Source organism: Strix uralensis, chromosome 5 (genome assembly GCF_047716275.1).
Source record: "Strix uralensis isolate ZFMK-TIS-50842 chromosome 5, bStrUra1, whole genome shotgun sequence".
Classification (NCBI taxonomy): Eukaryota; Metazoa; Chordata; class Aves; order Strigiformes; family Strigidae; genus Strix; species Strix uralensis.
The window spans coordinates 51,536,087-51,561,798 of NC_133976.1; the positions used below are offsets into that span (position 1 = coordinate 51,536,087).

The 25,712-nt window shown below is 42.0% G+C and overlaps 1 protein-coding gene across 1 annotated transcript in view; it reads left to right on the forward strand.

Annotated features, from left to right (window-relative positions):
• The window catches only part of CRADD (CARD and death domain containing adaptor protein), an 81,991-nt gene extending 58,352 nt beyond the window's left edge, over positions 1-23,639 (forward strand). Inside the window, exon 3 of the mRNA XM_074870749.1 lies at positions 23,195-23,639. Within this exon, the coding sequence (XP_074726850.1) occupies positions 23,195-23,490 (296 nt within the window). The 3' untranslated portion in view covers positions 23,491-23,639. The remainder of the gene's footprint in view (positions 1-23,194) is intronic.
• Positions 23,640-25,712: the final 2,073 nt, after the last annotated feature.

The following is a 25,712-nucleotide window of genomic DNA, read 5'->3' on the forward strand; positions in this document are numbered from 1 at the left end:
TTTATCCATGTCTGGAAGAGGATTCTAGGCTGGGAACCATGAATGGAGACATACCTCCTTGTGGCCCTGTGTTAGGCTCTCACGTTACCGAGGGGAATATGGCTTGGCATTTCTCATTTCTTTGTTTCTTGCTCAGTCTGCCAGGTATTGTGGGTCATGCTCTCAGAAGTCTCACTCGCCCCATGCAAGGCATAGAAGGAACCTCAGCCTTCAGGAAGGCATCTGAAGGTCCCATGAAAACCCAGTCTTTGAAATCTTCCAAGTTTGCACTTCCCACTTTCCATTTGTTCAGACCTCTGTGGAGCCCTTAGCTGTTTGGAGCAGTTTTCTTTTTTTCTTTTTAAGCACACAGCACAATACCTTTCATCAGCGACTTTTCCCTGCAGCGTTGTTTACATTTGCCTGTTCCTCTTAAGAAATGCAGAGCTTGCTTGCTTCTGAAGCCTGAAATGCTCAGCTTGCAGTATTGGACCAGGTCTCCCCCTCTGGGTCAATTCCAAAATACAGAACTTGTCTTTTTTTCAGTTGCTACTTTATCGGGCTATGGTTTTTCCCACAAGATAACATGTCAGAGTAGATAGGTGCCACCTCCCCTGCCTTCTCAGGGGGTTTCCCTTCAGCATCATGAGCCTCAGGAGAGATTAGCTTTTCAAAGCTCTTGGCAGCACCTTCTGAGAATGTGTCAGACTTTTCTCCCAAAGCTTGTATTTCTTGCTTCAGTGCTGCGAACTGCTGGTCATTTCATTGTCTAGTAAGATCACTTATTTCTCAGTGAGGCATGACAAGAAGTTTGGAATTGCCTTTTCTTTGACTAAGATGTTTAGCTTGTTTGGGCCTCAAGTGCTCTGTCTTTTGGGCAATTTAATGCTTAACCTTCTGTTTCCCTGTTTAATGGTACACATCTCTTTCTCAAAGAGCACCTGGAAAAGAGAGAAAAATTGCCTTACAGGCATTTTGCGATCTTGCCAATTTCAGAGGCATTGAGGGGTATTGCAGGGATTGTCTGTTAGAATTTACTAGGGGTGACATGAGTGCTTTCCATTGCCATAATGCTCATCACCATCCTTCTCTCTTCCCTCAGCATCTCCAACCTTGAGGCCCAGGGAAATGCTGTAAAGGAGAAATGAACCTACGTGAGCATCAGGATGCAAAGTCTGAGCATTACCAAACATTAAAAAGGTTACTTTCCTTCTGTTGGAAGGAACATCTGAAGTAAAGTGAGCATTGCAATGTGTGAAACAGGCTGGCAAGACTAACCTTACAGCTATAAAATATTACCAGGGCATCTGCATGCCATTTTTCTGATCTTGGTGGCAGTCGGTCTTGTGGGAGAGCTACAATAGAGGGCTGAGGACAGTCATAGTATTTTAAACTGTCAGTTCCAAACTGAAATATCTCAATGTAACCTTTCTTATAAGTAGTAGCACCAGCTTGGATTGCTAAGTCTGGAAGAATTTTAGAAGATGACCTATATTTTTCTGTTGAACTTCCCATGTGTAGGTTACAGTATTTACTGACACTCAGTGATGGTACCAGAGCCCAAATTTGGTTTTCATGACAAAATTTGCATTTCATGGTCACAAAAGGTGGAACTAGACCAGCCACTTTCACTTTCCTTTTTAAGGGCTATTTTAAAAATGTTTCACTTCCTGGCTTCCCTCCATTTGACCTGTGGTGTAATGTTTGGACTAGAAATGCTTCTGGGGAAACATTAAATCCAAACAAACTCCCTTCCACCCTGTTTTTCATGAAACCTTTCTTGGATGGTCACTAATGCTCTATTTTTTTTTCCATTACATTCTCTATTAAACATAGACACACATTAGGGATCTCCTGATTAGTAATTTCCCCAAACTAAAGCAATTTAAAATGCTATTTTGTTTGCTGTATTTTGGAAGACAATTAGAAACACTATGGTACTTACTTGTTTGGTTTGTTTTATTTTTCTTTGCTTTGGGGTTTTGGGGATTTTAGGGGGGATTTTTTTAAATTTTTTTGCTTCTTTTTTCCTGAGGATGGGCTGGGAGAAGTGAGGAACTGGAAACCCTGGAAATCCTTGGCAGTAAAATAAAAATAATTTTTTCCCCTTGGTAGTATGTCTGGAAATGAGGAGAGATGAGTTGTTAAAGAGTTGGTCCATTATACTCTGATTTATGGAAACTTTTGGGAATTACAATGCCTTCAGTTGTACCTAGGGACATACAAGTTCCTTCTTTCACAGCATGCTGATGTGTTAGGTCTTCCCAAAGCCATACAGACCATGCAGATGTGACGCAGGCAAGCTCTGGGAGCATTCTGAAGAGAGATCTTTCCTTTTTGCAGGGAGTGTGGCAGAAGCAGAAGCAGAATGAAATATTCAAAAGTTCACTCTTAGGAATGTAATAAGTGGGTTCTCCTTGGCTGAATCTCCTCTAGATATGTCCCAGTAAAGAAAGAAATTAAGGTCAGAAATGGAAGGGAAGAGGGGACCAAATGTTCAGGGTAGAATTGATGTGAAGTTTTGCTGTGGCAGTGGTCTGTCTGAACCTTTGCTGAAGCCTGACTTCCCAAGAAGTTGCAGTATTTCTCTATCTTGCTTCATCCATGCTTTAATTATTTTATTTCAAGTCTTGTAAAATCATCAGCTCGCAATGCAATAAAATCTCTACTTGCTTTGTTTATGTCTAGCACTTATATATATATCTTCCTCCGCATGCCCCACACCTGGGATAACATGACAAGGGAACTCCTTCTCATGTCTTCACAGACTGCCTTTGTTTCAGGGTCTTTAAATCAAATAATTTACTTTGTATCCTATTGTTGGATAAAATATGTATTTCATATGCTGCTTTGGTAGCTCAAGTATCTTGTGAGACTTACATTCTTCCTGCTGGAGTGTTTTTTCAAAAATATCTGGTTTGAGTTGATGAATCTGAGAACTATAATCTGTATTTTTATTATAAGCTTCTTGGCACTGATATGTAATAAATTTGCTTCGTTACCCCATCCAAGAGAAATACTGCTAAGTTGAGGGTCATGAATGTTTCATATCAATATCCTGTCTTTAATAAACCCTGGTCACTTCTGCAAAAAATCTGTCTGCTTTCTGTTTTGGGATATTCAGGAAGAAAAATATGGAAAAATGAAATATTTTAATCTGGGACTTCCTTCCTTTTCACTGCCTCTGTCTCCTTTGTCTTCCTGGTAGATATCTCCAGAATGTGCTAACTCGTCCAGGCTGCAGCGGAGCCCAGGAGCCGGAACGGAGTTGGTCCATCCATACTTCTTGTGGCTCACTTTCCAAAACATTCTGACCTCTAGCATTTTAAAGCTTCTGCCCTCTGAATCCTAAATTATTTGTATATAAGAACTTCCCCCCCAGACAAATATTTTCTCCCCGTGGCAGTGGCAAGCAAAAGGTGGTGTGAGACCAGTAGGCTTGTGGAATAGTGGAATAAACCAAGAAAACCTAAGCGATGGGAACCGTGCGCTGTGCCTGGCATGTGGCACATGGCTGGGATTCATGGGCACTGCTGGTTTTAGTAGTAAGAAGGCTTTCTCGAAGTAACATTGCCTGGTCCTTGTACTCTGCCAGTGTCCCCATCTTCCCAACAGGTCAGTATCTACGCTGGCAGCTTTTTCTGATTTTCTTCAATTACTTTGCCTATTTGAGATAAACAGACAACCTTAGGGGTGAGCTGATGATTTTGTGAGGGAGTCATCTAAAGTGAAAGAAAGTATATGAAATAAGAATAAATTAAGACCTTATGTTTTTATTCTGATTAGAGTTTCAGGAGATGATCTGTGAGGCCCCTGTTGGTACAGAAACCTGGTATGGGGGAAGATTAAACCACGTCATTAGGTATAACACCACCTGTTATCTACAAAAAAGCTCAAGCTATGTTCTCATAACAAATGAAAGCTATGGCATAGTAGTTTCCCAAGTGAGCTGTGATACCGAGATTTCAGTTTACTTTGGAAGATGCTACCGGGATGTAATTCCATAGGTGGGTTTTCTGGGCTGTTATAACTTGCCCAAACACACTTCAATTAGTCCAGTTACTGGAATTCCCTGGAGGAAAGCAGTCTTCAGAGGAATGAAAACCACAGCGTACCGGCACAAATAGTTTTCCCATCTGTTGCATAATAGGATGACTTGTTTGGTTATTCCATGGTTGGTCCTTTCCATGCTGAAAGAAGTATTTGGAAGCAAAAGTCCAGACTGCGTTCAATGGCCTGATATTTTTGAAGTCAGGTTCTGAAATGAGGGAAGAAACCAAAGTAAGGGAGGCTTAGGGAATTTTCTAATCATCTCATCCCCTCCAACATGACGGGGATGTGTATGTGGAAGACAGGAAGCATGATTTTGCAATTACGGCATATGACGGATACTCCAGAAATCCTGAGCTTTTAGCTCTGCCACAGATCTGTCTAACATTCCCCCCTCTCTTTGCCACAGGCGATATTAAAATCAGCCTGGGAAGACCCTGGAGCCTTGTGAGGAAGGACCCATCTTGTCTTTCCTGTCTGATGTTGCAGAATATCAGGACACATCAGCTCTGCAACACACCTAGATTTCCTCCCACAAACCAGAGCAGGGTGGATCTAGATTCAGGCCATCATGTGGGTAGGGGTGCAGGACACTTTATATGCAGTGTAAATAAAGAGATAATGAGTTAGCATTGCTCCAGACAGAAAATGTCTACAGTGTGCATAAACTATCCTTTGTTTTGGGAAACTGGACTGACACCAAATATTAAAACCTTTGGCCTGAAGCTCTGGACTTTATTGCTCTTTGTTCGATTTGCTTTTCAGCTCACAAAACAATACTTTCCCACTCTAAATACATCTTATCACACCAAAAACGCGTGGTGCTGTTGCAGTTGCCATGACAGACACTGCTCTTAATGAGACATTGCATGTGGAAAGCAGCAATTCCACACAGCACAGCTCAAGGCTCACTGAAGCTAGGAAGAACAGCTGGCTTGGCTGATGCGTGCTCCGTGATACTGAATTTGGGCTGACACCATAAAATCTGACCCATCGGCTCTTTATCACTGCTGTAGGGTTGCTGTGTTCCAGCTGCAGTTGCTGGATCAACAGTTGCCTGTGGTCTGCTGAGAAGTTGCGTGTGTTTGTGTGTGCGGTTGGGGTGTTTCTTCCACTCCTATTTCAAGTTGCAAGCAGACTCAGAGTCACAGAGAAGAAGAGGATGATGGTTGTTTGTCCCCAGAATCCGTCATGATTCCAAGAGCTGTTATTTGTGTTGGTTTGCATGGAACTTACTTGTGCCAGTGATGGTCACTGGATTTTCACTTATTTCATGTTTTGTAGATAGTTGTTGAGTTTTAGGAGGCCAACGCCCTGCTGCTGGGTCAGGGCAGCATTGAGTTACATCTTGGTGTGCCGATGAGCCCTGACACGCTGTCGGAAGGAGGGATACCCAAAGGAAGGCATGCTGCCTTGTGGTCGCAGCATGCTCTTGGAGACTCTGCTGGAAAGGACCTGGTCAGTTAACAGCCAAGCCTTATAGGAGGTTCCTGGCCAAAAATAAATGAAAAAAAAAAAAGCTGCCAAAGGAATAAACTAAATCAGTATGTGTTTCTGTCACTGTCTTTTCTGGCACAGTCCTGCCTTATGAACTTGCTATCACAAATGAGGTTTGGGCTTGTTCCTGTGTCACAGGCATTTTTTTTTTTCATGGGAGATATGGTATAGCCAGAGCAATGGGTTGCCTTCTGCACCTAGTGGTGCAGGCTTTGCTCTGAACTGTGTGAATTTCTAGCTGGGAATTTGGATTTTCGTAGTAGCCTCAAAAAACCCCCACTCAAATTAACCACCAGTTAAAGCAGGAAGATTGTTGTAGGTAGTTAATTAAAAATTGTGTAATGTTAATTACATAGTCTGGCTAGACGCATGCTCCTGTAATACATAAAATAATAGTTTGAAAGAGGGAATTGAAGAGACGGCTATTTTTGCATTGGTAAAGAGAGCAGCAGTCTTTATTTTTGAAAACAGCCGGGGGCTGGTTTGGCAGCAAAATCTTAACCCAGCAGCCATCGGGCTTTGCCATCTGCTCAGACAAAGTACGGCTTAAACAAGGTTGACTCTTGAGCAGAAACAGAGACAGCGTGCGATGTATACATGCACTCTGTTCTCATCAGTGACTGTAGGGTCCCAAACCTGCTCAGACCCCTGCCCATCAATGTTATTGGAATATCAGTAGCCTTTTTCTCTTTTACTGGCCACTCTGGTCTCTGCTGCTCTCTCTGTGCATGGGAAGGATGTCCTGGCTCTTGGGTGCTCTGGTCCTCTCCTCGCTCACCAGTGCTTTCCTCTCTCCTTCCCGAATATGTGGAGGCAGTGGGGTTTAACACCGTAAGCGTGCAAAGCCAACTGGCAGGAGGAAAGCATCACAAGCTGTGCATCCACACTGGGCTGTGGGGTTTGATTTATACAGCTGAAACCCTCAAAAGCGGTTTGCAAAGATAGAATTCAAGAGAAAAATTCAAGCTAACCTCTTGCCACACTTAAGGCTGGGATCTGTGCTAAATGAAACAGAGGTACCAGCTCCCCGCTACCTTCCACACCAAATGCCAGTATTAACTGGACACTTATTTAGGACATTTTAAATAAAAAAATGGCTCCTGAACCTCACTGGAAAAAAAAAAAAAAAAAAAACCAGAAAAAAATTCTGTCTTGGTGGAAAATTTTTGTGTTTTTTTTTCCAGCAGAAGCTGAGGAAATCATTATTCTCCCTGTCACTCTCCTTCCTGCTTGAAAAGGGCAGGGAAGGAGAGAAAAATCTGAAAGGGAAGAAAAATAAAAAAACCCAAATTCATTATTTGAAAGTAGGAGGGGATTTTTGTTGCAGAAAAACTTGCAACATACCTTTGACACAGTGAAGGTCACCTGTCCAGGGGGAAAGCTGTACGCCTGCCCGGTGTGGGTTAGGATACAGATGAGATGCCTTTCTGTGATGGAGGGACACGGTGGTAGCATGCTGCACCAGCTCCAGGGTCCTCCAGTAGCCACAGCACAAGGCAGGGAAGAGAAGAGAGATGGAGAAAATGGCAGATGGTGGGAATAGACTAAGTCAGTGCTAAGAGTGGGAGACCAGAAGGAATCCACTGTGAAGTGTCTGGGAAAATCTATCACTTTGCATAAATGCAGACATCAGAATTTGACTCAAGGGTGTTCTTTTTTCCAGATTAAACCAAATGCCTTGAATTCCATGTGAAGGCAGTATAGACGTGAGGTGCAGACGTTGGAGGATGCTTTGGTAAGCAGTGACAGTGGATCAGCTGTGGTCTTGGTGTAGCTTTTCATGAGTTTTCAAGAAATGGTCATGACAGCACCTGCATGCACAGAGCACAGATAGGAGATATTTTCAGTTACTTTCGTGAGTTACCTGTGGTCATTGGATGCCTGAAAACAGAACAGGGTAAAACTTCACTGTCTCCATCTTAAATGCATGGGAGCTCCTCTGTGCAGAGCTTTCCTACCTCTGCAGGTCAGAAGCTTCAGGAGGATGCACTCTGTACAGAGCTGTGAGGTCAGAGCCCCAGCCTTGTCCCAAACATACATGTGGGATTTGTCTCCATAACATTTCAGCCTTCCTGGCTCCAATAGCTACTGACCCCCTTGGTTGTCTGCTCCCTTTGGTTATCAGTACCTCAGCGGATTTCCAAATTCCAGTATGCTTAATTCCATACTTGAAATTATTTGAGACAATTTATTATTTACATTTCTGGGACCTGGTAAATAAGCTACTCTGATTAAGACTGCAGAGGTGTAGTAGGGCTTCATCAGCAGCTGAAGATGGGCACCTTTCAAAGCAGTGGTCATGACTAGGAAATCCAGCATGGATCTGCAGCTGGACTTTTGGCTCCTCTGGTGCTTTTCCTCTTTTACCTGTGTAGGCTCAACTCTTTGGAGTTCTTTGAACATAATCATGGCAGTCTCTGTGTACATAAATTAATACATGCAAAGCCTTTTTCACAACCCGTGCCTGAGATTACAAACTCTCTGGCACAGTGTCTCTTCTCCGTACATGTTTGTATTTAACACAACAAGGCCAGTCTCATGGGGAGTTTCCAGACAGTACAGTGTGGAAGCCATAAAATACAGTAGTTCGGATATAAGAAAGGCTAGGAGACTGTTGGTTCAGAGTTCCTGGAAAGCCTGAGATGGTGTACAAATGAGGTAATATCTAAAACATCTTCAAATATGTTTCTAAAGCAAATGTTGCACAATTAAATTAAGGCTTCAGAGGAATAAAAGTAGAAGAAGATTTGTTTTTCTGTTGAACAGGACAAGTGTGTCATATTTAATGACTTCTGTAGAAAAACGTGGACTTCAAAATTAAAGCCACAGCTCTGTTGTCAGTCTAACAAATTATATCGGATTGGGACATACAGAGCTGTAGACCATTGCATAAAACCCGAGGAGTTCTCACCATCTCTTTCTAGTAGAGTTTTTGTCTTTTCCTACACTTTCTCTTTTGGTCTAATATGTGTATTCATGCAATAATTATATTTTTTCTCAGGGTCAGAGACCGATGAGCACCAGAGCTGTGCTGCAGATTGCTTCAGCTGCCTCCTGCTGTCCCCGCATGTAGCTCTGATCTTATTTGATAGATATTCTCAAGCTGTGTTTCTTAATGAAGCTGTCTTTAAAATAGCAATCCGTGGGTTTACAGAGCTACAAATTTTTTACAGTTGTGTATCATCTGAGACAATTTTATATGTTGTTTGAAACTACTCCATTAAGCTTATGTTCAGCTGATCCAAACACACTTCTGTTCCCTGTAAAAGGTGTGCTCCTGCTGCACTTACAGACAAAGCGTCTGGTTGACTGAGTTTCTCTACTTGCATGTGGAAATAATTGCATGACACAATGAACAGTATTAAAAATTGCTTCTGCTTTCCTTGCTTGGTTTACAGAAGGGGTCTTTTGAGTCTGTTTGAGAAATGCTTTGGACCTGGGTTGTTTAAAAAGGACTAGTGGATTCTTGTGGTGATCCAGGGATTCTTGCCCTAAGTCTCACAATCTGCCTGCACAGAGCTAACTAAAAACATTGAGACTCTTCACAGTTTTCAGCTTGACTGTCCCCATTCACTTGGGAATTTTTGGAAGTGAAAGCCTCCATAAATCTTTAAATTCCAGGATGCCTCGAGCAAGGTCTTTTCGTAGGGTGCCTAAAGTTCTCAAATTATTCAAATACAGCAAAGTATCACTAAATAATGTCTAGTAAATAATGTGTCTCGAAAAGCCTGAGTCATAGCGATACCTTCATGTTCTTGTCAACTTCTTTTGAGTAGACAAGAAGCCCTCGTTTTCAGTCTAAAAAATTGAATAAAGATATTTAAATAGGTCAGTCTTGTGGCTTTAGGATGCAACTCATAGGCTAACAGACTTAGATAAAGCTGGAATCTCCCAAAATGAGGGTGAAACAAAGCATTGCAGCCAATTTTCATCTGTCTTCTGCACTTGAACTTGTAAACTTGGACATGAACCCTCTGTGCCTGTCATTAGCATATTTACACACACTAAAGTGCAAGTGGAAGGTCAGGTTAGGTAGCTGGGCACTGTTTGTGTGGTTTGTACACAGCAAAGTTGGGTTTGCATGCGCTGATGTGGTATGGTGCATTTCCACAAATGGAAGTTTGATGCCACTTTCACAGAATGTGTTAACCTTGAATTGCCAGATCATTCTGCTCTTCTCTGAGGAGCTTACACACAAAATTAGGTAACATGTTGAATGTGAAGCTCAAAATACTTAGCCCTGTCTAACACTAAAATCAATTAGAAGGTTAATGAAGTCAACCAACACATAGCAGTTACATCTGAAGAAGGAAGGAAGAGAAAGATGTTGATGTTTACAGTTCTGGCACTAAAATTTCCAGCGTTATAAAAGAAACCCCTGATCTCTTTTTTCCTGAGTTTGTAGAACTAAAAAGATGTTTGCTTAAGAAAAAAAAAATAATCCTTTTTTAAGATTGCCTTTCCATTGTTACCTCTGGGAGGTAGCTGTGATGTCAGGAACAGTTGTTGAGGAAATAACAGCCCTTCTTTCTTGTTCGTAGCAGGATTTCAGATTTGGCTCCCCCAGGGATGCAAACGTCGTTTGTATTTCTGCATCTCTGGGACGAAACAGATTTGTCTAGTTGTTTGTTTTGCCTTTTGTTTTTGTTTCAGTCTTACTTAGGTTAGGCATAGCTGTGTAAAAATCCCAAACCAAGTAAAACAAATCTTTTATGGTCTGTCTGATCTTCCAGTCTTTTCATTTCTGATGTTAAAACATTTTTATTTCTGATTCACTATGTACAAAAGCCAAAATGACTGAAATTTCAATTCTGGATCAAATCTGGCATCTAGTAGACTACAAAATTATGAGGGAAAACATTGTTCTGTATGCATGAGACATGAAAATTAATTGTTTAAGCAAAAGATTTTTTCAGATGTTTAGGTTTTGCTTATGAATTGTCCCACTAGAATCAGCATAAATCTTCTACAAATACCATAATAATCCAGATGCTTGCTAATAGCTTGTTTGATTTTGAACTTGCCTCAGTTGCTTTGGCAAAATACTATTACTGAGTAAAAGAGTAATTGGGTCCCCAGCCTTCATGTGCGTGGCAGCAGCTGTGAGTCACCTCATTACTTTCAGTACTGCCTTGGGATCTCTAATGACTGCAGCTGGTCAGCGTGCCGTGTCACTCGGTACAAGCCATGCCACAGGGCAGCCACGAGCCACGCCGGTGAGCACATTGCAGGGGATGTTAGGTCAGTGCTGACTCAGAGGGGAAAGGAGAATTCACCAAACCCGTGGTGTAGTGTAAAGTGCTCTGTGAATTAGGACCTCTGTTTTATGAAATGACTTCACCCACGCTCCCATTTCCATCCTTCTTCTCACAGGATGGTGTGACAGTTCGCTAACCTGAATTTGTGGAAATGAAATCAAAAGGGGGATGAATTTGACTTGCAGATATCTTAGATTTGCAGTCTTAGGACTTTCATATTTTTTTACTAAGATTTTGAAAATGTATGTGTGTGTGTGTGTGTATATATGTTTAAACACACAAATATATTCTTAAATTTGCTTTACAGATAATTAAAAGTCCTGTGACTGTGACCTTCTAAAATTACTGCCCTATTGGTCAGCTAAAATTGCTTTTGGACTGTACCGATCTGTCAAACCAGCCATGAGATTCCAAAATGATTTCTTTCAGATCATCAAGTGACTTGGCACTTGAGAGGGCTAGTTGTGGTGCTAAGCTTCTCACTAGTCTGGCTGCTCGTGGCTTGGATGGGCACACGCTTCGCTGAGTAGAAAACTGGCTGGATGGCCGGGCCCAAAGAGTTGTGGTGAATGGAGTTAAATCCGGTTGGCGGCCGGTCACGAGTGGTGTCCCCCAGGGCTCGGGTTTGGGGCCACTCCTGTTTAACATCTTTATTGATGATCTAGACGAGGGGATTGAGTGCACCCTCAGTAAGTTTGCAGATGACACCAAGTTGGGTGGGAGTGTTGATCAGCTTGAGGGTAGGGAGGCTCTGCAGAGAGATCTGGACAGGCTGGAGCGATGGGCTAAGGCCAACTGTATGAGGTTCAATAAGGCCAAATGCTGGGTGCTGCAATTCTGCCACAACAACCAACCCCCAGCAGTGCTACAGGCTTGGGGAGGAGTGGCTGGAGAGCTGCCAGTCAGAGAGGGACCTGGGGGTGTTGACTGACAGCCGGCTGAACACGAGCCAGCAGTGTGCCCAGGTTGCCAAGAAGGCCAATGGCATCCTGGCTTGCATCAGAAATAGCGTGGCCAGCAGGGACAGGGCAGTGATCTTATCCCTGTACTCGGCACTGGTGAGGCCACACCTCGATGACTGTGTTCAGTTTTGGGCCCCTCACTACAAAAAGGACATTGAATTACTCGAGCATGTCCAAAGAAGGGCAACGAAGCTGGTGCAGGGTCTGGAGCACATGTCGTACGAGGAGCGGCTGAGGGAACTGGGGTTGTTTAGTCTGGAGAAGAGGAGGCTGAGGGGAGACCTCATTGCCCTCTACAACTACCTGAAAGGAGGTTGCAGAGAGCTGGGGATGAGTCTCTTTAATGAAGTAACAAGCGACAGGACAAGAGGTAATGGCCTCAGGTTGTGCCAGGGAAGGTTTAGACTGGATATTAGGAAGCATTTCTTTACAGACCAGGTTGTTAGGCGTTGGAATGGGCTGCCCAGGGCAGTGGTGGAGTCCCCATCCCTGGAGGTGTTTAAGAGTAGGGTTGGACTAGATGATCTTCAAGGTCTTTTCCAACCTTGATGATTCTGTGATTCTGTGAAATAGAGAGAAGCAGGTGGATGCCACCTGAAGCTCAGTTTCCCAACACCTATGAAAAGCCCTGCCTCCTGACTTGGCCTGTTGAATTGCACTTGGCAAGCCAGGCATAGTGACCAGCTGTAGCTGAGCAGTGTATTTTAGTACCAGTACCTGTTTTTTCCTGTGGATTTTGAAATGTCGAATAGTCTATTGAAGTTCATAAGCCTTTAAGGCACTGACACAAGAAAAGAAGGAAAAAAAGAAAGCAGGAGGGGTCTAAGTCCATGTTGCTTACAGAATTCTGTGAAGACTTTTACAGCTGAGCAAAATGTCTATAAAGAGACACTATCCTAACCCATTGCATTTTGTTTACTTGCTTTGAATGGGTGTAAATGATTAAATAAAGTGCCAAGCAGTGGAGGATTCAGCATAATGATAGTACTGTTTTAGCTTGCTCTGCATGGCTTGTTCTATTAATATATGTTTGTGGTCAGGAAGGAATGCAGTCTCACTTTGCTAAAATCTGAAACTCGGTAAAGAGTAGTATGTGCAGTATTAATTTTGGTTTGACACCTGCCAGGCAAAGATCCTTACCAGCCAAAGGCATTCTTCTCAACCGAGCTCCATCTGTTGCACAGATCTTCGGTTCTGATATTTCTAACTATCTGAGCCAAAGCAAAATGAAGAGCCAACTTGAAGAAAAAAAATCTCTAGGAGCAATAAACAGTTTTATCAAGGCTAAATATAATGGCTTGTTGTCATACTTGGTTTAAGCCCTGTAAGGGAAGCATGTACGATTTGTTGTGTTATATAACAAAACAATCCTTCATACTGGCAGTATGATTTTTGTTGTTGCGTGAAAGGAACAACAATAGCTAAAGTCCAAGCACATGGTTTTACTGTTGAAATGCTGCAGCTTTTAGAAAGATTTCTTGGTAGGAAAGTTGCTAGTGAAAAATTTACTCACTTACTGTTCTCGGCAGATAAAAAGCCCAAGGAGTCTGCCATGATTCTTGCATGCAAGGGAGCAGCAAGATTAAGGCTTACCTCAGCTCTTTGAAAGACAACTCAGGCTATTTGAAGTAAGTATTCAAGTAGTGTCTGTCCAAAGAAGTTAACTTCCAATCACCTGACAAAAGTTGTGTGATGAGTTTGTCACCTAGTTGACAAAATAATAAATTGCTCCAGTTTTGCACTTAGAGTGGATGAATTACTCTGTCAGAGCTGCCTGGGCCACCAGGTAAACATTTGCCTCCTATGAAACCATGAGAAGTCTACTGCAAATATGAATGTGCTTTATGATTGTCATGACTTCGTACAACCATCCACTGATTGTAAATTATTCTTTGTGATAGCTTGGAGAAGAAACTTGACTGAGGGAAATGATGGCTCTGTGTGCTTCAGACCAATAATTAATGGTTGAAAGTGCCATGAGTATTATCAAACTCAATTGAATTCACTAAGAACTGCAGAGCATTCAGAAGTATATAGAAATCCACTCACGTACTTCAGAATTTGATTTTTCCAGCATTATTTTTAGAGTTGACTGTTGGTGTGACTGCCTGCATGTAAACCAGAGACTCTCGTCTCTGCTGTGTCAGGCTATTAGGTAGCTTTGTCCTGTCTAACAACTAGTTGCACCTGGCTTCCAAAAAATGGTCATATGTCTTCTTTCCATATAGCTTTTCAAGTCATATTTGTTCATTTGGGAAAAGAATCTTTGGCTGAGGTCTGAATGCTCGGTTTAAGCAGTTCTTCCAAATAATACCTAAAAGCTCAGGTGTTCCTCAGAACCTCCCAACTGAGTACATATTTCTCTTTACCTTAGTGTAATGCTGCATGCTGAACCTGTTCATGCATTTATACTGAAGGTATCACTGCAAGGATGCCTTCGCTAGCTGTGGCTTCAGTGCTGATGCATATAGCTTATTTACATGTAACAATATAGAAACTCATAGGAAATACCAAGCAAATTTTACTTCCACTTCAGTGTCTACAGCAGCATCAAATGCTGCTAAAAATAAAAAAGTATAAAAATACAGTATAAGTCCAGTCCAATCCTGTCTGTAATAGGGTAATTCTGCTTGAAAAAAGAGCAGATATTATAGTATGTTGTGTTTGTGTTTTCTTTGCATAGGTATTCTTTTCCTTGCATGCATCTGCAGTCACCATTTTATTTATTATGTTAATTATTTGATTTCATGGTATGCAACAGCAGAGAAATACTAGGTGGGATTGTAATTAATTTTTTGCATGGGAAACAGAATAACATGCACACTATTAACTGCTGAAACTTCCTCCCTGCTCTTCCCTATGGCTTGAAATGGGTGGAAACTTAAGATAGCATGAATTTGTTTAGGGACTTCTCAGTCAATCTATTTAACATGGATTAATACTGAAGGCCATCAGTATAGCAGAGATCTGTGGAGGTACAAAACCTGTAAAACAGATTTTAAAAAGTTCAGGAAAACTGCATAGCTACTGGAACTGAATAGTGGGAATACAATTTAAAACTTTTGTTGTAAAATCTGAATATTTATGTTTCAGGTTTTAGCAGTCTGCTGCCACATCCACAGCTACTAGGCAGTCATTAGCAAGTGATAAAGAATACACAAATTAGCTGCTGGTATTGAGCCAAAATAGAAACATCTGCATTCTTTAATTGCCTTGTAGATTTACAAAGTTTTATGCTGTCTTTTCTTCCTACCCTAATACCCAAAATGTATTTAATGTCACAAAGCGTGATGCTTCAGAGCTCACACAGGAGAAGGGATTGCCAACGAATGAAGATATATGTACTTTTTAATTACACCAGTAATGCAGAGTCCCAGCAAGCTTTTGTCAGGAAAGAGCTGAATTTGGTGCCATGGGTGGTTTCTGATTCGCTTGAGGGAGACTGTTTAAAGTTGCCATAGATTTGATTATCACAGGATCATGGCCACAATTTATTCTGTACATTGGCTGTCATAATATTTTATTTAAAATAAGACAGAGAACTTCCTGTCTTTTAATATAAGTCATAAAAGACAGCACAATGTGGAAGAATGCAACCAATCTTAAAAATTTATTTCATATATACTTTCATTTTGATTGGTGCCTTTCATATTTTAATTATGAGACATGGAAATGTAAATTACCATGATAGAAGTACGCTTATGAGTGTTTTATAATCACTAATTGACAGAGGTTGCTTTTATTCATGCACATTCTATATCTTAATGACTGTTTGCGTTCACCAGATCAGAAGTTATCAGGCTACAGAAACTTTACAGCCCTGCATTTGTGAAGCATAACTGCAACATATACTCAGATGAACATAAAATTCTCAGTTAGATTTTCTTTACTGTAACATGGTCAGTTGAAAAAAATATGCCGCTTTCTAAACCTTTGTTTTAGGTGTTCTTTTAATGTGCTTATGGTACAGATTCCATTCTGTAGTTTAGTCTGTGTATTTAACTGACCAAGATTTGAGTTTGATTGCATTATAGAAGATACTGTTTATTCTTCGGAAGGTAACTGGGCCTGTTGTTCCTACAAAGGTGCAGGTTTTCCGTCACCAGGATTTCCCCATGCTGAGTCAGCTCTATGGAAGGAGGAAGCAGGAGTTCCCAAGCAGAGAAGAGAGATCAGTGCACACTTGGCAGTCATTGTTAAATGGTATCCTCTGATAGCCTCAAATGGGATGAAGGAGGTGGGCATCTCTTTGGTAGTGAGCAGAAGCCTACAGAGGCAACCAGTGCAGATGAGTGGAACAGCTACCACAGGCTTCCACCTCACAGCTACCCATGTAACTCACCACTTGCGTTTGGCAGGAGAGGCAGAGAAACAGCTATGCACGTGCTAAAAGCAGAAGGCTATACATCTTATTCAAGTTATTTTAATCTTCTTCTGTAAATTATTTTAATCTGAGTGTATTAACTTTATATATGGAAAGATAGCTATAATGGGGTCAGCTATCTGTCTTCAAATAGTACAGGATTTACAGTAATTTTTCTTGCTCCTTGGTCAAACACTATTTGAAATGCACTGACACCAAGAGGTGACCTGCTGGTTTTGAATAGACTTTGGATGAGCTGCGTAATCTGTGCTGTTTGCAGATGTATAGAAAAGATATGTATATGGTGATACATAGAAGAGAAATATTTTTCCTTGTTCCCTGGAGCATGATTATTTGGAGCTGTTGCAAAACACTACTGTTCCCTTCCCAGCCTTTGAATCAGTCTGACGTTTAATTAGCAACAACAACAAGAAAAAAAACAACACCCAAATTATATAGTAGAGGTTGGTTTCTGGATGGTCTGTTCTACTTTTCTCACTGATCAGCGATTTGAACTTGTTTCTTGTGTTTAAACAGGTCTAAATCAGGCCCTTCTAAAGTTCACACAACAAAATAACCTTATTACAATGCTTCATGATCATTTGTAACTTGCACAGGAGGGAGTAAGTACTGCATTCTCCATGCGGGCCTGCCAAGTGTCATATATCCAGCGTGATACTTTCCCATCTGGCACTCCAGGCATTCCTTGCTGCAGGTTGGCTTAGAGCTCATGAATTTGGATGTGCTGTAGGAAGACGGCAGGCATTTGCCTGCAGTTCTTCCTGTTAGGACAGGGTTGGAAGAGAACAGCTGAACAAGAAAGCAGAAGAGCAGCTGTACAAATGGAGGCACACTGTCACCTCCCACCCCATTTTCTAACTAATCGAACCAAGCCACCCCCTGCAGTTGCCCAGCACCTTCTGTTTATTCCGCCTTTCTCACAAGGACCTCCACTATGATCTGGTCTTTGACCTCAGTGATCTACAGCACCCACTGGGATCCCTCAAAACACTTATTCTCTGCTTTCACTTTCATCCAGCATCTCTGGTGGCTCAAGGGGGGGCTGCAGCTCTCAGAAGTCTCTGATCTCTCTATTAGTGGGAGTGTTGCATACTTGCCTTCTAGTTCAGATTCTGCCATGCCACCTCACTGCTCTTGAAAGCCTGCCCCAACCTGATCCACCAAGTGTTGTTCTGCTTCATGACCCACTTCTATTGTTCTGCTCAGGCCAAGGGGATTTCACTTTAAAGCAAATATACCTGGATATGTGCAAGTTGTTTGCTATTGTGACAGTCATTAAATAATTTCTGGAAGATAACACAGCTGTCAAAACACACAGCACACAGTCTGGCAACCATGACCATGCCCATTCAGTACGCGCTGCTGGGTCTGTGCCTCAGGCTAGTTAACAAGTGCACTGCACTCCAATGGGCCTGAAGGGAAGCAGAGCCTGGCACTAGATTCTTTATTATATATGTTTCCCTTTAGCTGAAGTGCCCCGAATGTCACTGGCTGCTGGCACATTAGCCATGATGGTTCTGTGGAGCTTCAAAGCCCCTTTTAGCATAATTTCCTGCAGTAACCAAGGCTGTGTGCTCCTCTGCTGCAGGTTGTTGTGTGTTTGCATCTACCCCTAGTAGCTTCTGAACCTGGCCTGCCTAGCTGCTGTTGTGGAGAGGAGCAGTTTCATGAGTGCCTTGGGAATCGGTAAGCAGCTGGAGGAGAGAAGTCCTGAAGCACAAGTCAGCTGTAGGACTCACACCTGGGGGAAACAAGGCTTATTTGGTTTGCTGCTTATGGAACTGCTTGATCTAACTTTAGCACTTCTCAGGGAAGAACTGTACTCCAGATGCCAGGAAGGACAATTAAAGAGGACTCTGAAATGCTTGCTTTGAACTCTTCAGAAATTATGAGCAGGATCTGGTAAGAGGATCAAGTAAACAACAGTTACTGACTTGAGTCCAGATCACTGAAGGACTCTTGTACACCTATCAGTAGGAGATGCTGAGGCCAGATGCCTGCCTAAGCAATTACCCCTTTTTACAGTCCCATTCCAGCTATGCAGGATCTGAAGCCTGGAATCACCTACCTGTTTCTGATGTGATTATATAAAAATTAGAGTATTTGCCTAGCATTGTTTCTGCCAAGGGCTCTTGCATTCAGTTTTGCTCTGTTTCAGCATACCACTTGATTCCCAGGAGAGTTTTCTCTCCGCCAGGCTCCATTCTAGAGACGAGGAAGCATTCTTGACCCTTCCCAGGGAACTCTGTATTTTTTGCTGGAATGATTTATCAGAAGAATGGGAATGAAGAGGAGCATGACTGTGCACCTCAGCATTAGGATGTGTAGCTCAGAGAGATCTGGATTCCCATCTCCTCTTCCAGGGCTGCTTCTGTCTTTTTATCCAATGAGTATACACATGGTCATTTAAAAGGATAAAATAAAGAGGCAGGGCTGGAAGCAGAGACCAGTCCCCAGAACATCCTTCCTCAAAGGACAGCTTTATTCGATAGCTATTAGATAAGAGATGGGTCATTGTATCCCTGGCTCCCAAACTGTCTCCTGAACTGCCTGTGGAGTTGTCCTTGCAGGATTAGACAGCAGCTGACTGAGACTTTTTCAGCACTTTGGATTCAGGTGCATCATTTCCATCAAAGTCCCTTTTACAGAGCAAAGAGCAAAAGCCAAAAAGTTGTTTTTGTGTTGCATCATGTAAAAATGTATTGACTGCATAAGGGAGAAGGCTCCCTGAAACTCCAACAGATGCTTTTGGTCATGCACAGAGAAGTCACACTTACATGGAGAGGGGTCCTTCAGACAAAACTGTAAGGCATTTCGGGCTGCCGTCAGTTCTGAGGAATCAGCTGGGTACTTTGCAGATCACCCAAAAATGCCTACGCACTTTTTACTGCTGTGTCCTGTGTTGAAGCCAAGCTCACTTGCTCCCCACTGCTTTCCAGGAACATGGAGGGTGGGAGGTCAGTTCATCAATGTCGATAAAGATTTTCCCATGGTACAAGGCAGCCTAAGAGATGATCTCGGCTTTTTTCATCACCTAGAGATGGTGATGAGAAAGCAAAACCCAAAAGAAAGTATTTCAGTGATTCAAAGCCCATTTTCACTGGACTTTATCTTGCATCCTCCCACTTGCGCCAAGCGGGACAGAGCTGGGGTGAGTTTATTTTCCATCCCCCTGATTGTTGCAACATCTTCTTGGAGTCTCCTACTTAAAGCTGGAGAGGTCCTGAAGAAAAATAAATGCAAAAGTGGCAACCAGCTGCCTTTGCCCCATATATAGCTTTGGTATCTGGCTTACTCTGTTTTGTCTGGTACGTATCTGTGATACTGTCTATTTATATCCAGTTCTGTTTCCTGTCCACACTCTCCAGCACTGTCATATCTCCTGGTCTGTGCAGTGGTCTGGAAGCACACATGTACACGCAGGCCAGAAATTGTCAACATCTCCCATTTTTTTTAAGTAGTATGGCTAGAAGAGAGACTTGGGGTGGATGAACTTCCTTGACCAGTGAGAGCTGTAGACAGGGAGAAGCGCATTCCCCCGTGCTGCAGCTTTGAATAGAAGGAGCTGTGTGTCTTTCTCTGGGTTGGTTTCAGCTCCAAAACCAGGGTAGGAAGCATCCTCTCCACCTTCAGCCCAGAGAAAGGGGATTTTCCCAAGCACTGTGCCAGCAAGCTGGCTGGCAGTCCCAGAAGCGCAGCTCTGTACCAGCCTGGCTCACTCCCCAGCACAAAAGATGTCGGCTCCCCATTCCTCGTGGCTTCAGTGCAAGCAGCGAGACTTTAGCCTCTAAACCTCTGCAGCACGTGGCCCTGGCGCTTTGCGCCGTAGACTGTGTCCACAGCTGGACATGGTGTTTCACTCGGTGTGCTCCCTGGAGGTGATGGCACCACAAATTGGGTTCTCTGGGGAAACCCTCGACACCCTCCAGTGGTGTCCCAAGCCCCGCTTCTTCCTGTTTCTAACTACAGTCCTCGTTTTGCGAAGCTGAAGCATATATCTAACATAAGCACGTACACCTCCACATCAGGTTGACCTAAAGCAAGAAGAGCTTCACATCTTTTGCAAAATTGAGGTCTCAGTATCCTAAATGTACCTTTCAAATGCAACGGCAGGATCTGCATAATTGAAACTTTTGCTCTAAGCTCGTTACCTCCTTCAGGCAGTTCCTGACAAATGGAGATTATAACTGAGGGTCTGTAGTAAACATAACTGAAAAAAGGCCTCTTTAATGTTTTCACAGTGTGTTCAAAGCAGCTTGGGTGCTGAGCACAGCAAACTCATTTCCCTTTTACCTGAAATGCCATTATGTTTATTAAATTGAGTGGCATTAATCCTAGAACATACCTAGGTCTTTTTGTGATTTTGCATTTGTCATAACTAAAAGATCTCACTACATATTTCTCTGTACCTCTAAATAATATTGCCCATCATGTAATATTTGTCTCAGGTTTTCCTCAGTGACTTTGTATCAGAGCTGAAAAAGAGCTATCACAGAAAATAAAGTGGGACTAAAATAACAGTCCTTTGTATTAAATTTAACATTTGGCTTCTGTCCCAGAATCTTCCACATCCATATTAGAATCAGATGGTAGCGTAAGATGAAAAGATTTCCTGGATGGGTTTTATTCTTATTCTTATTAAAGGGCTGATAACAGGCTAAAGGCAAGATACTTGTTGTAGTAAAAAAATCTGCCTAATATCAAAGGCTGGATGGACAAGCTGACATGTATTATTGTTAGGCCTCCCTGCTTGATCACATTTCAGTATCATAAAATAATTCTGCTAGTGAACACGAAGTATAAAAATTCCAGCATGAGAGCAAAAAGCCCAGGCTGGCAGGTAGCGCTCCTTTGGGCACACTGCTTTATGCTTAGTGGCTGACCATAAGACAATACAAAAAGTAGTGTTGACAACAGCACGGTGTAGCTATATTTATTTTAAATTTTAGTTATTCTCAAGTATTTGCATTCGTGAGAGGCACTCCCTTGGCCTGACTTACCTGTGGAGCTGATATCCGACGTGATGTGACAGTGTAGAGCAGCCCCATCAATATTGCTCAGCCTTCTTCAGGAGCCGTGCATCCTCAGCCCAGTCCCTGAACCAGCCACTTGCCTCAGGTTCGGTTCCTTTGGCAATCTGAAGACAAAAAGATCAAAGGGACCTAAACACTCTTCAGAAAGCAATTTTCCCTTTACTCAAAGCAGCTTTGTATAGTACTTATGTATGATTGGGCTAAAATTGTACAAACGTTTGTAGGCTCTGGGTAATCTATGCAAAAACAATTACTTTTGATAAAATGAAGGAGTGGTGCTTTCTAGTGTTGCTGTTCTGCTGGAGTGGAGCCTGTGAGCATGATATTGGAGCTATAAATTAGATTTTACAAAGCAGCTCTTCTGCAGGGAGTCTGCTGCTTCAGACCGACAGGCTATAATTAGCATTTTCTTGGGGATATTTTTGCTCTGTTTTGACACAGTATCTTCAGCAACAAAAGTAGAGCAGCAATTGCAGGCTGCATTGACCCTTCATTTCAGTTTGTGATCGCAAAGGGTATCAAAAAGCAAATATGCTTTATAGATATCTTAAATTTATAATAAGCTGCTTTTCTAAATGCACTTTTTTAAAGCAACTGGTATGTGGTTTGAATGTACAGGCAGAGAATCATTTCACCAGCACTGACTGTTTACAGTGTCAACGTCAACATCTGAGCTTATACCCAGCAGACCTTTTACAGTCAATGGAGAGAAATGTTGGCGTTTAGAGGAGTAATTCATCTGATTATTTTAGACATCTTCTTTCCAGCGAGCTAGATTGTATTCTAGAAGAGCCTATTTCTCTCCTTAGCAATAATTAATCCTAGTATAATTAGTTCAGGAGGGGCTATCTGTGGTTAGGTGAGATGGATTGCATGCAGCATGTTTCTGAATAGCACTGTATTCTCACTCTGCTATTAACGCTGTTTGTATTAATGTTTTTTTTTTTTTTGTCTTCAAAATTATCAGATTATCATAGGGAATACACAGAGATCACTTGTGTTTGTAAGAAATACTTGGTTCCGTCCCTAAGAGGTTTTTACCACTGATAGTTACAGCTACCTTAATGCTTCCTGTGAAAACTGTTTTGGTAGTTGTATTGATCCTGTCCTCCGTACCTCAGGTACTGGTTCAATGCTATACATCTTCTCAGATGAAGAGTGCATTCTGGGGCATGTTGAATACTTTGGCAATACTGAGGGATATAGGGCAGGAATCTCAGAGAACGTATGACTTCCTTTCACTCTCCTGAAAACAGCTTCAAGGAGGCCGGATGAATGGGTCTGTAGCACGTATGTGCCTGTTTTCAGGAGTGTTACTACAACTAGGATAAGGAATAAGGAAGCATAATTTGTACTGGGGAACAGTGTTGAAGCCCGCATTACTTGGGTTCACCTGAACCATGCTTATGGGTTCATTTAAATAGAAGAAAAGCCCCCAGAGCTGATCTCCTCAAGAAGAGTTTGCCATATGACAGGGCACAAAGGGTAAGTAGCATCTTAGGAGACAGAATAATTTCCTGTGATCAGCCCTCAGCAAAATAAATAGAGTAATACCTAGTAACTGAGGAATCAACATTATTTCTGAACTGTATAAATAAAATCAGAATAGAAGTAATAAGTTATTATTGGTCCCATATTTGTCGTTTGTCACTATATCATACTGGTGGAAGCAGATTGATTTTCAGAGGGTGATGGCTGCTGGAAACATGTCCTTGAGAACCTTTCTTGTTCACTACCCCATACTCTATAATTACTGTTGGAAGTCTTTGCTTTGTAGTAGAATCCAGTATCTGGTTTATTGACACCCAGAAACTCAAGGCTCCCTAGTATGGTCCACTGAGCATTAGTTTTCCTCTAATTAATCTTCTGGTTGATTATGTAATCAGTTTCTCTAGGTGAGTATGTATTCTATTTATCAATTAATTCTTTCACCTCAACTTTGTTTATTCCCTCCTTTGTCAGGGTCTTACGTTAATATTTGCAGCATTGCCTAGTGACATGTGAAAACATTTTCTTTTCCTTTTTTTACAGATATAACTGAAATTGCACCATGTATTTTGAAGACTTCACCAACAGATCAGCAGCTGAACAAGCTTGCAAGAAGACTGGGACCCGAATGGGAGCATATAGTTCTGTGCTTGGGTTTGTCCCATACTGACATCTATCGATGTAAAGTCAATCACCCTCACAACTTGCAGTCACAGATAGTAGCTGCATTTGTCCTGTGGAGACAGCGTTTGGGGAAAAAAGCAACAATCCAAAGTCTACAAGCCAGTCTGATGGCAGAAGAAGTGGATCCTTCTGTGATACACTACATGCTTGAATGAAGCCTTGCTGTTGATTGGGAGCTATCAAGTACTTCATTAAATTAAATAAAAAGGCTTCACTGAAATGTATGTTGAAGATCTGACGCATCAAACTGGAAAAAAATGAGGTTGGGAGCTGTGGTTTTATTAAACATTCCAGTTTTCTGTGACATCTTGTGACTTGTAATTCTTTTCATGCCAGATTAATTTTTAGCAGGCATTAAAAAATGCATCACTCTTTCCTGTTTGCTTTTGTACTATTCCAGTGGGGATATAGGGTGACACTTAAAGTCCTTGCAAGCAGGAGGCCCTGCAGTGAGTTCAGCAAGGTGTCTGGTTTCATTGCGGGAGCAACACTTGGTTTAACCTATTTTCTGGACTGTGTAGGAGCCTTTATTACTGCCGTTCCATGCTAGTTCCCTGATATCCCAGCAAGAAATGCAAATAATCACTCTTACTAATTTAACAATTTTACAACAGTTATTGCAGGTGGCTAATTTCACGTTTATAAAAGTTTTAGCACATACAGTTTCTTGCTAGGATAGATGGCTGCCACCTTAGTCTGCCTTTGAAACTGGCCCTAAGTGGAAGTAACAGGAACCTAGTGTGCCTGTGAGGGTTTCTCCTGTTATTATTTAATGGGTGTAGGTTTCTGCAAGGAAACAGGCACCGTGCTCATATGCCATCTTTTAGCATAACATGGGTGGGAAGTTCTCAGGGAGGACATGCAGTAGAAAAGTGACCAGAAGATAGACAGGAACAGGCAAACAAAGTGAGAAGGGGCCTAAAAAATAAGACAACTTCTAAGTTGTCCATGTTTGTCTTTGCTAATAAACTGGGAGACAACCTGGTGCCTTAAGGGTCTTTGTACTGTGCTCTGGATCCAGGCAATCTTGTTTCACAGAAGTTTTAGGTCAAATGTCCATAGGCACCTTTCTCTGATCACCGCATGCCCAACAGGGTACTGAAGCTTGCAGGTCTTTTCTGGTCAAGATGAACTCCCTGCTGCTCTCCTTCCAGCTTGTGCCATCCACCAGGCTTGTTTGTTTTCTACCAACTTTTCTGCACCTAATGGGGGCAGCTTTGACACTTCCGTCTCCAGTTCTTTGCCAGCTGTAATTGTACCACCAGTGATGATTAGATTTTATTCAGAAGAATAGTAAAGCTTGGGCTTTTCTCCTTGCCTCCTGTAAAGGAGATTTTCTTCCTGCTGGAAGAACCCACTGAGGTTTTTTCTGACCAGGTAAGTAGCGATCAGTCCACAGGGTATGTATCCAAAGACGATGGAAGTGACCAGCTGCTCTCTGAGGCCTGATGATAAGAGACAGAATACGTTTTAATTCTCCCTGAGCAGTTTGCTGTACGGTAAATGATGAACAAAGTTTGGACACGGGCTTTCCAGGCCTATTTATGAGCAAGTTACAGTAGACTGTTTCATCTACAGAGTCATTGCCAAGTAACTTCCTATCCTACAAGATCTGCCCCATATAATTTAACAGCTAACAGCCTTGTCAGAAGTCTTTACTGGGGCAAGAATGAACTTTACTGCCTTTTTTTTTTTTTTTTTTTTTTAATTCTTCCTATACCCAGATTTTGGAACATGTCTAGGAAATTAGGAAGGGCAAAGAGATTTTAAGGAAATCCTGTCTGCCTTGATTTTCAGAAGTATGGAAACAGAAAACATATCCTGGCAGGATCAGCTTCTGCAGGTCCTGAAGCAATCTGGTGGTATTTTGCTTTTAATCTTCTGTATACAGTTCTAACCTTCAGTAAATCATGATCCTGTTATACCTTACTCAGATCTTAACTAATTATATCGTATTATGGCTACTTACAGAGTTTAAGTCTATCAACAAATCCCAAATAGACAATATAAATCAATTTAGTCCTTGGGATTTATTTATTTTTTCTGTTTCATGATGCTTTAATGCCAGCATATTCCTTTTTTTTGGTTGAAAACCATCCTAGAGCATGTGTACAGACATTTGTCAAATTCATATGAATATGGTCCAGCATAGGTAGTGTGATGAGGACTCTTTAGTAAGAGCAAAACTCAGCCTCTGTATTCAGCATGGTCACAAACTCTCTATGTTTGGACTTGATGATCTTAAAGGTCTTTTCCAGCCTAAATGATTCTATAATTCTATGAAACAATTCTGCCAGTGGGATGGGCAAGAACATTGTCTGCATGTTAGGGAAGAGAGGCAAAGCAGTGTCCGTGGCAGCAGTTTGGAGGAACAAAA